The sequence below is a fragment of the Convolutriloba macropyga genome, chromosome 3, assembly GCF_964194025.1.
Source record: "Convolutriloba macropyga chromosome 3, txConMacr16.3, whole genome shotgun sequence".
Taxonomy (NCBI): Eukaryota; Metazoa; Xenacoelomorpha; order Acoela; family Convolutidae; genus Convolutriloba; species Convolutriloba macropyga.
The window spans coordinates 63364044-63376899 of record NC_134470.1 but is presented as its reverse complement, the minus strand read 5'-3'; the positions used below and the strand labels follow the sequence as shown (position 1 = coordinate 63376899).

The 12856-nt window shown below is 38.3% G+C and overlaps 1 protein-coding gene and 1 non-coding gene across 2 annotated transcripts; both read right to left on the bottom strand.

The window, feature by feature from the left end:
- Window positions 1–5049: 5049 nt before the first annotated feature.
- On the bottom strand, window positions 5050–6778 carry LOC142337192 (MFS-type transporter SLC18B1-like). Its single transcript, XM_075386324.1, has one exon. It carries the CDS (start codon window positions 6701–6703, stop codon window positions 5333–5335), a length of 1371 nt encoding a protein of 456 aa, XP_075242439.1. The 5' UTR covers window positions 6704–6778; the 3' UTR covers window positions 5050–5332.
- Trnai-uau (transfer RNA isoleucine (anticodon UAU)) lies at window positions 5223–5309 on the bottom strand. Its single transcript is given in 2 exon segments — window positions 5223–5258; window positions 5272–5309. It is a non-coding gene; the product is annotated as a tRNA-Ile (tRNA).
- Window positions 6779–12856: the final 6078 nt, after the last annotated feature.

Genomic DNA, 12856 nt, shown 5'->3' with positions numbered 1-12856 from the left:
AAGAAGCAGGAATTGCTTTTACTTAATTGAAGAGAAAGTCGCAACATAATTCGGAAAACGAATTTGTTGAAAAATTACCCAGCGTGTCCAAGAAGAGATTGAGTTAAAAAAAAGTTCAAGAGAGATCTACTGAGAGCTGTGCAAAAAATGCAAGCACACAAACATTGAGATCATATTTCTTCGACCGAATGCAGACACTTAAGAACTCAAAGTCTGAGAGTGAATTAATAACAATTGTTGATTGTTTACTAGATTGTCATGGAATAATTGATAACCTCACGTTGTACTTTGATGTTAGAAAGTAATAAAGTGTTTGCACTAAAACAACCTTTGCTTAAAAATATCACTTTATCGGGTAATTCAGCTTTCATATTATGTTTTAAATGTAATGTATATTCTAAAAGTCGAAATTCGAACTCTTTTTATTTGTTAAATGTCAAATTTTCAAACGATATGTTTTGTTAAAAGTCAGAAATAGAACCTTAGTTTTTTCGTTAAACATAGAAACTGTTACCAAAATATGCGTACAAAATGTGCAATTTTTCCTCAATTTTCTTAGTTTTACGGCATGATTTTAAGCAGAAAACAAAAATTTTAATAATTTTTAAAATCACAAGTGTTGAGTCTGTTCCTGCAGCTTAAAAATCGGATTTTTAAAAAACATTTTTTCTTAAAATTCGAATTTCTTCTCGACAATTTTTGTAAAATATCAAAAGTAAATTCGACAATTATCTTAAATACCAAAATTAAATTCGCCATTTTTATTGATTGTCAAAAAAAAGTTTTTAATAATAACCAAACATCTAAATTCTCAACTAACTCTTCCAGTTAATCTTTATTCTGAAAAACTTGAAAAAGGTAGTTAAAAAGTAATATAATTGAAAATGTAAATTTAGTTGGAAGCACCTAAACGGTATTCAACAACTTTATTATTTTTATGAAAAAAAAAACAAATTAATTTACAAAATTGAACATAGAAGTCATTCAAAAAGAGTTTCAATAAGATATTGTGGCAAGTTCTGAATTTCATTACCATAGTACTGCGCTCGATCAAAATTTTCCAGATCTTCAAATGACGAGATGGTACTAGTATCGATACTCATCTCGCTTTGTTCTCCACTATGAGCTCTTGAAACTATTTGGAGAAGATTGTTTTCCACCTCGGGGCTTGATACATGACAGACCTCCTTTGTAGGGAACAAGCTGTTTGGAATTTGGTCTTCCTCCCACGGAAAAGTGTGCTGAATGCTTCCAGCTACGTAATGGGCGGGAAAATCAGATCCATTAACGTGAGGATAGTGATGTCCACTAACAACAGCAACTTCCTGTCCCATTGCGTGTGTTCCAAGATGATTCTCTGTGATTGGAACCTGTCCCTGATGATATGTATGAAACTGTTGTGGCTGGTACTCAAAAATTTGCCATACAGTAATGGGTAAAGCGATCGCAGACTCAAACAGTCTATTTGATAGATCTCCATCTTCTATCTGAGCAATCTCCTCAGTGAAAGAAACAGAGTACAGAAGGCTATTTTTTTGAACAGTGAACTCCATTTTGGATTAAATGGTAGATGAGACTTTTTGTTAGAATGTATTGAGACTGGAACAAAAGATGCTAGTTGAGAATGAGATAAAAGTGATCAATGGAGAGTAAGTTAGAAGGCAGCAAATTTTACCTTTTAGGAAGAATGAAATATGTAAATTAGATTTAAACAAAAGTTAGAACTCAAGTATTTTTTTTATATAAAAAAGTGTGAATGTTGGAGTTCGGTGACAGGATAAATTGCTGACGAGTATTTTGTAAAATGGTGAGAAACAGTAGCGATGATGTTTTCAGAGAAATTGGATCAAATGGTAATTTGAAAATCAAAAACCTCTGTATATATATATATATATATATATATATATATATATATACATATATATATATATATATATATATATATATATATATAGTGTGCTTTATCCAAACAGAGAACAGTAAACAAAGATTAAAGATTTTATGAAAAAGTGAAATTTAGCTTGAAATTTCTGGGAGAACTGAAATTCAAATCCTAATTTGGTGTAAAAATTTCCTAACAGGGTAGGAAGCGAAGGATGATACGTACAAGTTTCCGACTGTGCTTTTAACTAAAGTGGTCTATTTTAGTTGAAATGAGGTTACATAATTTACCAAAAAGTCATGCTTTGATAAAGTCAATTCGTCAAATTTCAGATCAATCTCGGAAAATGTTTAATTTTTGGACTCAAATTTTTGTATATATTCTTTAGGTAAATGAATTCCGAATCTGATCCGTACTCCCACTACATTGTAGTCGTTGTAATAATGTAAATACAAAGCACTCTGTAGTGAAGAAATTTTTATTATTGGGTCTGGGAGAGGAACAAAGTTTGTTTGTGAAATATTTCTGTACTGCACCAGTTTATCAGGGACAGAGTTCAAAATGCACAACAATTCGTATTTCCTTAGATGTAATTTTGAGGATAAATCGAAAAACTGTCTTGCAATAAACTCCTCATATTCAAATTTTTTACTAAACGACGCTGCTTACTCAAGACCTTTACTAAACCGGATTGTTCTGTTGGATTTTGTGAATCTACATCGAATTCATCAATTTTGTATGCATCAGGTATACCTTCTAATCTCTTGTAAATCTTCTTCAATAATTGTAAGTGGTTTTTGATCAAAATGTTTCACAAATGAACAAAATTTTACGTATTAACCTATTTAAAAAATGTTAAAATGTTAAAAGAGAAAAAGAGATGAACAAAACGACATGATTAACTTTTACAACAAGCTTCTTATTACTAAAATTTGATTGGTTTGTCCTTTGTAATATAATCAGGTTAACGTCAATTGTATATAAGTTATCTTCAATTAAAGTAGGAGTTTTCTTCTCTAGTGTTTTAATATTTTTGTAAAAACACATTTAGTGTACTTTCGATAAAATGACAAAATTAGTTCTTTGACAATAGTTTTTTTATTATTTAAGTGAGCAAATGTCTGACAGATAGACTTTGTTAAAACGTCTGTTTTGGGATGAAAAGTATTGTTTTGTAAAAAAAAGTAACACAAATCAGCAATATGACAGCTAAATGTAACTTCAGATTTCCGAATTTCCTCCCAGGAATAAAATTACACATTTTGGATGATTTCTGGATTCAAATACAATGTAGAATGCAACACTGTGATTGCTTCGTAGGAAGTTCCTGAAAATGTTACTAAAAATACAAATTACGTCACTTCCTTATTTGGAAATATTGAGTCATACGACTGATTCTAACGAACAAACCGAAAATTGTATTCATTCTCACTTTGTTTTAAGATACAGTTGCTCGGCACTTTACTTGAATTTTATTCAATTTATTTTGGCTCAAAACCATGCAATGCCGTCTCTTGGTAGAAATCTACCTATCAAATGCAAAACGTGTGAGAAATGGTTGTCAAGCAGCAAATGGCTCGACACAAAAGATCTTGTGATTTTGGGTCTTTAAATTGTCCCAAGTGTCCAAATTTCTATACAAAGAGGAAAAAGAAATTGAACTACCGCCTCACTAAGCATCACGCTTCTCACGATCAGAAGCTTATTACAGTGTGCGCTATATGCTTGGAGGAATTTCCAAGTTTTTATTTTCTTCAACAAAATAAGAGACAGAGGCACGGAACTTCGATAAAGTTGGAACCAAATCCAGCGAAAGCTTGAAATAAGTACTAGAATTGGAAAAATTGCATAAGAACAAGGAACAGTTACAGCAGGAACTTAATGCCTGTAAACACTTCTTTGACAATACTGAGATGGAGAATGGGAGACATAGAGTGTTCAATTTTAGATTGTCGAAATTTGATCCCAGTGAAATTAATGAAAAACTGAAGGAAGTGTTTGAAAAGATTAACAGCTCTGCAAAAGTCAATTTAGCTCTTGGATTTATTTTACGAAATGTGGACACAGATGAATACCGATAATTTCATGCGCATGAGAACAACACCTTCTTTGAGAAGTCTCATTTTCTTTGTTCTTAGTCTCACTTCAGGATAGAGTAGAGAAAATGGATTTGGTTGAGACTTGTGCTCAAGAAAGGGCAAATACAAAGTGGCGGTGTGCACTAACTACGGATGTGACCATTTTCTGTGTTCTTCTCAACAATATCCCAATGGGATGTTTAGATGCTGTTATACTTGAACAGTTGTTGAGAAGATCAGATGTAAATTGCCTAGTTACGAATGGAAAGAGAAAAAACTACAAGGACTACCTTTGCTTGTTTAGAGCTGTAGCTGTTCACTTGTATGAATCAGCTGAGCTGGAAAGAAACGCAGCTAAGTTGTTCAGTGACTTTCTCCACGAGTCTGGTCATGACGCAATTAACTTTAGAGGAGTGTCGATGGAAAGTACTAGAAGAGCTAGCTAGCAAAACCAAAGCAGAAACGTTGCAAAAAGTTTCTTCCATTGAAAATGCAATTAAAACCAGAGTAAATTCTATATTCGAAAAAATGAGAGTATTCCAATTTTTGAATTTCAATATATCGAAGAAGAAGAAATTGATATGTCAACTCAATTCCTCCAAATTCAGAAAAATCAACTTCTCGAACTACAACAACATTTTGAACGTTATGTCAACACGTTACCTGTATTTGGATTCAACAGCGGGAAATATGATCTGAATCTCATCAAGTCTTATTTACTAACCTACCTCATTCACGAGCGCGATATTCAACCAACCTTTTTTAAAAAGCTAATCATTTTGTATCATTTAAATTTGGTGATGTACAGTTTCTCGATATTCTAAATTTTCTTGTTGGACCAACATCACTAGATTCGTTCCTCACATTTAAGGGGTAAAGGGGGAAACAATCACTTGTTCAAGCTAACTATTTTGTCAGAACTATGCCTGAAAATGCATATGAAAAAGAGGAAAAAGAGTTTGTCTGTCAGTCATAATGACAGATAAAATTCTGCATCTATCAAGCTATTTTTTTAAAAATAATGGTAACCATGGGAAAGTATACCAGATTTGTTTCCGGCCTAGCTCTGACACTTTCTCAAATAGTTGATTTCAAATTGTAAAATTTAATTAATTAATTGTTTTTAGCAATTATTTATAAAATATTCTAATTTTGAATTAATGAGTTAAGGTATCCTTGATTGGGGAAAATCCATGTTTGAAAATCAGTTCTAAGTTTAGTCGATTCTTAGAAAGTTTTATTACGATCAGGCTTGAAAATTATGCTCCCGGGCGGGCTCGAACCGCCGACATCCGCATTGCTCACACTGTCTATAAGTACGGCGCTCTAACCGACTGAGCTACGGGAGCGTACATTAATTGTACAATAAAATCTAAGCATCTACTTCTATAGTGTCATCTGCATCTAAAATAAATCTAGACTGATAAATTGACATTGGTGGAAATCTTGTGAACAAAAGTTTCTCTTTGACTAAAATTACTGCCGCCAGGAGGCCACTAATGCCGCACAACGACCCCATGATATAATTACAATTGTAGAATCCATATCTTTCCAAAATAAATCCACCAATAAAACACTGACCAAAAATGATTCCAAAACTATAACATAGGGTGCACATAATAGACGCGTAATTATCGATGACCTCAAAATTTTGATCAGCATGTTTGCAATAAATCGATCTTAACAAGGGGATAAAAGTGGCTCTCGTAGCTATAGACCCGAATGACGTCATGCATTGATAAATTTCAAACGCTGGTAAAGTTGCCATAAAATTGGTAAGATTCTGGCTCACACCAATCAGTAAGGGTCCAATTGTTGACAAACAACAGCCCAAAAACGTGAAAACTGCAGGCGAAAACCCTTTGTCGGATAGGTAACCCGAAATTGGGTTGCTGAGAGCACCAATAGCGGTAAAAGGTAATGCGTAATTGCCCGCTTGGGAGCTGTTGATGTTGTAGGCATCCTTTAAATGGGGTCCAAACCCCACTGACAAAAAGCCAACGGGCGCAAAAATAAACAACGCTGCAATAAAAATAACGCAAACGTCACAATTTGTGATAAATTTCTGAGCCGTTCTTGCACTAAGTAGTGAAAAACGGTTCGAGTTTTCGAATTCTTCAATTACCGGCATGCAAACGTAACAAATAATGGCTAATGTAACTAGCAGTCCACCGGCAACCCAAAAAGGTAAGGAAAACCCACCGATTCTAAGGAAAAGGCTTCCGACCGGTCCACCAAGAACATGGCCGATACCTGTTGCCAAAGTTATGGAACTGCAAACCATTCCAGGTTTTTGAGGGAACATAGAAATCAATAATGGCACACCTGTGCACCAGATAATGGACATTCCAGATCCCATAATTGCCCGGGTCAAAACGCTTAAAATAACCAAAATAGTTTCGGATCCAAAAATTGTTAGCTGACCAAAAAGGATACATCCACTACCAAGGATAACTCCCCCCATACAAAGCAACAGCTTCCTCTTTCGAATGTTTTTGAAACAAAACATGAAGTATATCGACGATAATAAACCAGACAGATCGTAGCCAGATACAATGACTCCTACATCAACAGGTGATACACCATCAGATTCTAACTCAGTGGCCAGATAAGGTGCCCAGAAAACTTCGCTCAAACCCATGGCTGCAAATATGGTAAGCCCCAAAATAAACCCAAGTAAAGTTCTGCGAGAGACGCATGAACATGTTATAAATTCGCCAATTGTTGACGCAAGCTCAGACATGTATTAATGTACCTATTATAAACTAGAAATGCGAACAAACTTTACACAACAAACAGACCGCCAACAAAAATTTGGTAATTCTATAAATATTATTGAACACGCTCAGCCACAAACATGAGTTTGCAAAATGAAGCATGCTATGTTGATTGCTCCACTTGTGATAAAGAGCTGTAAATTTAATCACGTCTGGTTTTTTACCACTGACATTAAAATAAAATGACTTTTGTTGGGTTATGGACTTTCGCAAGCGGAATAAAAAGCGTTTTTAACTAAGTAAAAGAATTAATTTCTCAAAAATGAGAGAATAACAAAATGATATTTTACAGTAGAGTTTAGAGATTTACAGGAGAGATCTGATTATTAGATCAAGATGGTGATTTGAATTTGGGGATGAAAAAGGACTCAAAAATCAGCTGTATATATATATACCCATTATCAGTGTGAAAAAGTCAAGATACAAAACTAATCTTAGCACCTTGATTTATACTGGGGGTCGCAAAGGTTACCCAATATGGTTTGCTTCTGCAAATCAGTCGCAAAGGGAACCATAAATGGAATGCATTTGCACTTTTCTAAGAATTCATTCACACTTCCGGAGATATCATCATCATTTAATACATGCTGGGAAGATTTTACATCACTTAATCTAACTCTAATAATATTTATCTAGATTCACCAATTTGAACCGAATATTGATTCTCAGCACCATTTCTTGACGATTCATTTATATAATTTCTTTGATCGACGTCATATTGCTTGTCTTTCTAATCTGGTAAGTAAAACTTTCTTTCTAATTCTCACTACGTTTAAGACTATAGTTTGATCGATATTCTAACACCCCCACTCAGACTTGAGCTGATTGCGTAGAGTCTGTTCCCATCAAAACTGCTCTGAATGTTTCCACTTTGGAAACGGGTAAGGACTTTGTGAAGATGTCCGCTGCTATTTTGTCTGTAGGAACGTAATGAATTGAAATAGTCCCATCCTCCGTCTTGTCACGAACGAAGTGGAACTTTGTCTCGATGTGCTCGCTCCTCTTGTGCATGACTGGGTTTGGCAAAGTCTGATAAAACTTTGGTTGTCCCCTCCAATTGCTATTGGACGTTTCTGTTGGATGCCAAAATCCTCTAGAAGTTGTTTCAGGTAGAGTGCTTCCTGAACTGCTGCTGCCATGCCCTGATATTCTGCTTCTGATGAAGAAAGAGCAACTGTGGCCTGCTTCTTGGCACCCCAGCTGAGTGCTGCGCCACGTCCGTTGAGCTTGAAGTAATAGCCCGTTGTTGATTTTCTGTCGTTCACGTCTCCAGACCAGTCTGCATCACTTTCCCCCACTAAATCATAACTAGCCTCTTTTGTGTAAGTAAGTTTTAAACCTTTTGAACCTTGAAGATATCGCAGAAGTCGTTTTCCGCACATCCAGTGTTGATTGGTAGGTGCATTCATGTGTCTGGACAGAATGTTGACTGTGAACATGATGTCTGGCCTCGTCTGTTTGGCCAGATAGAGAAGTGATCCAACCAAGCTTCTGTAGATCTTCTGGTCCACTTCTTCGTCTCCGTTCTGTGCTGTCTGAAGCTTTAATTTTAAATCAGCTGGAGTTCTTGAGGGTTTGCATTGATCCATTTGAAACCGCTCAAGCATTGTTTCTATGTAGCGTTCTTGGTCGACTGTGACTTTGCCCTCTTCTCGTTTGATTCTTAGACCCAGAAACCAGTGTAGTCTCCCTCTGTCTTCCATGTGAAAGGTTGCTTCTAGTGCCTTCTTGACATCAGAGACCACTGTCATACTTCTTGATGCTACTATGATGTCGTCAACCCAGACCAAGATGAAGGTGTGATCCTCTGCCTCTGATCTTGCAAACAAGCAGTGATAGTTCCTGCTTCTGGTGAACCCCTGTCTCAGTAGGAAGTTTGCCAGCTCTTTGTACCAGTTGTTAGCAGCCTGTTTCAAACCATAAATTGATTTATTTAGTCGACATACTAACTTCTCCCCATCTGATCCGCGTTTTACAAACTGCTGTGGCTGTTCCAGATACACTTCTTCCTCGATTGGTGAGTGCAGGAAAGCAGTCTTGACATCAAACTGGTGCATCACATGGCCCTGCTTCGCTGATAGCTGAAGTAGAGTCCTGAAGGTCTCTGGCTTACAGGTAGGCGCAAAAGTCTCAAAGTAGTCCAGTCCTTCCACTTGTTTGAAGCCTTTTGCCACATAGCGCGCTTTGTATTTGTCCACTTGACCACTGGGTCCCAATTTCACTTTGTAGACCCATTTGCCCGGTATGACGTCCCTGTCTGTGGGTGGTCTCACTAGGTTCCAAGTCTCTTTGTCTTGGAGTGCCTTGATCTCGTCCTTCATTGCCCGGTGCCACTGGTCCCAATCGTCACCTTGCTTGGCTTCGTACACTGTTTTGGGTTCCACATAGTCGCCCTCAGTCACAGCATGATGGGTCCTGACTTCTCCAAAAAATTGCGGAACATTCCTTGCTCGTGTCCCTCGTCTGGGCTCTGCTCTGTCCGCGTGTTCCAGTGCATCTTCATTGAAGCCAAATGTCTCTAACTGTGAGAAGTCTTCTGTGCCACTGTCTTCCAGTGAATCTGAGTCTCTGTGACTCCCTCTTGTTGCAGTAGATTCTTCATCTAGTGTTGTTTCTCCAACATCCGAGGCCTCTTGTCTCAGTGTTGTTTCTTGAGTATTCACGCTCCCTGCGTCATGCCATTCCTCCTTTATTGCATTAGATGTGTCCTGTTGTTCTCTGTTGTCATCATCTTGATGACCATCATCTGGGTGCCAGATTCCCAGTTCCGACCCATCATCTAGTAGGTCCGCCGTTTCTTTGTTGTCAGGGATTGAGCCCACTTCAGACTCCTTGATGATCACATCTCGAACTGCCATCACCTTGCGTGTGTTGGGTATGTACACCAGGTATCCGTTTTCTCCTTCAGTGTAACCCACAAACTTTCCTTCCAGTGCCTTGGGTTCAAGTTTGCTGACTTCTCTGTCCCTCTTCCTCATGAAGACTGTGCAACCAAAAATAGATAATTTACTAATTGGAAGCTTAGGTTTTATACCTCTCATCAGCTCTGCTGGGCATTTTTCTTCTCCTCGTCTCACAACCAAGTTTCTGATCCTTGCTGCGTGAAGAATTGCTGCTCCCCACATCATCTTTGGAAGTCCTGAGTCAATGAGCAAACATCTTGCCATCTCCAGCAGTGTCCTGTTGCACCTCTCAGCTAACTCATTCTGTTGTGGCGTCTCTGGTATGGTCTTCTCCTGTAGAATGCCTGCATCTAAGCAGTACGTCTCGAACTGCTCTGAGAGAAACTCCTTCGCATAGTCTTGCCTCGGCTTCTTGGGCGTCCCCACACTGAGAACAAATTTCTTCAGGCTGGCCAGTGCTTCACTCTTTGCCTTAAGCAAGTCCACAAACACAAACTTCGTGTATTGGTCTGCAAACACAATGCAGAACCGGAACCCTGACAGTGACTCTACTCTGAAAGGTCCCATCACGTCTGTGAACACCCTCTCCAGCTTCTCTTCTGCTTGGGTCTCTGCCACTCTTGGTACTGGAGTCTTTGTGATCTTGGCCAATGCACACAAATTGCATACATCATCGAGTTCCCCCACTGTCTCTGGTGCATTCCTGACCACATCCGCTTGATTCAAATGACCCAATCGTCTGTGCCACTTCCTTGCACTGTCAAGTTTCACGCTGTTGGAACTCATCTTGAATTCTAGAACGCTGCAGGGTAAGTAAAACAAATTATTTTCTTGTGTTAGTTTTACCCGAGTTCCCTTCTGGAGTTTCATGCAGCTGTTTCCTCTCTCGAAAGTGAAGCTATGTCCCCACTCCGTGCATCTTGAGACTGATAGGAGGTTTGAAGAATAGTCCGGCACACACAGAACATTTTTGAGTTCGCATTGGAATTCCCCTTTGTTTGAGGGTATGCTGATCCTCACACAGCCTCTGCCCACCACTCTGGAAGCCTCTCCGTTGGGATTTCTGACCACTGATTGAATGGGCACAAAGTCCAGGAACGCATCGATGTTCGTCACTATGTGATCTGTACAACCACTGTCCACTAGCATGCCTGCTGTCTTCCACTGGGTAAGAGCTGCCCAGCATTCCTCGTCTGGTGTAGCCAATGTTGGACCCATTGCCACTGACTCATGTTTGCCTCCATCTCTTTGTCTCTTGCATGCCCTGTCTAGGTGACCCTTCTCACCACACTTGCTGCATTGTGCTGTCTCCTTCTTCCTGCAGTCCTTGGCAAAGTGTCCAGGGATCCCACACACAAAGCAGTTTCCTTTCTTGGGTCCCTTCTTGAAGTCACGCTTCACTGCCAGTGCCACTGAACCACTTTGTCCCTTGTGTCTCTGCACCGTGCTCTCATGAAAGTTCTGCAGCCTTTTTCTCAACTCTGTGAAGTTCGTTGCCGGGTTGAAGCTTTCCTGTATTACAAAACTTTGATACCTCATTGGCAGACCATTGAGGACCAAGGCGTTGAAGAGGGTCTCTGAGACTGCTTCCCCTGCTTCTTGTAGCCTTGTGAGCAACTCCTGTCCTCTGATGAAGAAGCTGTCCAAATCCTCAGAATCCTCGAGCTGCAGTCGAGCAAGCTGTGCCACTAAAGTCACCATTGTCGGCGTCTCCACACTCTGAAATCTCTCTTGCAAAAGCTTCCAAGCCTTTGCTCCATCTCCAATGCCGTCATCTCCCACACAGTCATGTCTCATCAGCATGAGGGTTGTTGTATCTAGAGTCAGTGCCAGATGGCACCACACATTGTTCCGTTTCTCCTTGATGTCTGCAACTTCCTTCTCATATGCATCCTTCAGCACCTTGTGGTTCTTCTTTTCATCATTGGTTGCCCCATTGGCCAGTGGCGCAGGCTCATTGGGTTGCTCCTCTGTCCCCAGTAGTGATTTGTAGAGTCCCTTCGTCTGCATCATCGCCACAAATCTTGTGCTCCAGATTGGAAAGTCCTGTGCCTTTCCTGTGTAGGTCAGCAGCTTCACTGTCTGTTGATCCATTGAAGTTTGAGCAGGCAAAACAGTTGTGAAAAGAAAAGGTACTAAGCAGAAAAGGATTATGACTGTCAACAACAAATTAGTTTTGTTTTGGAAATTAATTTTATGACTTAAAAAATTGCTGGGCCCATAACCTGTTGGGTTATGGACTTTCGCAAGCGGAATAAAAAGCGTTTTTAACTAAGTAAAAGAATTAATTGCTCAAAAATGAGAGAATAACAAAATGATATTTTACAGTAGAATTTAGAGATTTACAGGAGAGATCTGATTATTAGATCAAGATGGTGATTTGAATTTGGGGATGAAAAAGGACTCAAAAGTCAGCTGTATATATACCCATTATCAGTGTGAAAAAGTCAAGATACAAAACTAATCTTAGCACCGTGATTTATAGTGGGGGTGGCAAAGGTTACCCAATATGGTTTGCTTCTGCAAATCAGTCGCAAAGGGAACCATAAATGGAATGCATTTGCACTTTTCTAAGAATTCATTCACACTTCCGGAGATATCATCATCATTTAATACATGCTGGGAAGATTTTACATCACTTAATCTAACTCTAATAATAGTTATCTAGATTCACCAATTTGAACCGAATATTGATTCTCAGCACCATTTCTTGACGATTCATTTATAATTTCTTTGATCAAAATCATATTGCTTGTCTTTCTAATCTGGTAAGTCAAACTTTCTTTCTAATTCTCACTAAGTTTAAGACTATAGTTTGATCGAAATTCTAACACTTAATTTAGTTTAAACTGAGAAAAATAAATTGGCACTCAGGTTCAACATATTTAAAAACGATGCAACAATTATCCTATAAAAGTACTGCAAAATTCTACCAGACTCCATTATTAGTTTTTATTTACAATAAAAAGCCACAGTTTAGATCATACAAAGCTATGACCCAATCAACTATGTTTGATTAACCTAAGCCACCGAAATTCCTTGAGTCAATTCTTATTTTTTTTTAGCTGATAACAATTAAATCGAACAGTCTATACGGCGGAGTAAAAAAATGTCCTATAGACCATATCACGCTTATTTGAGTACTATTTTGGGTAAATTTATTCGGGCAACGTTTTTGGGTATTATTATATATTTTAGACAAAAAAAAACAATCAT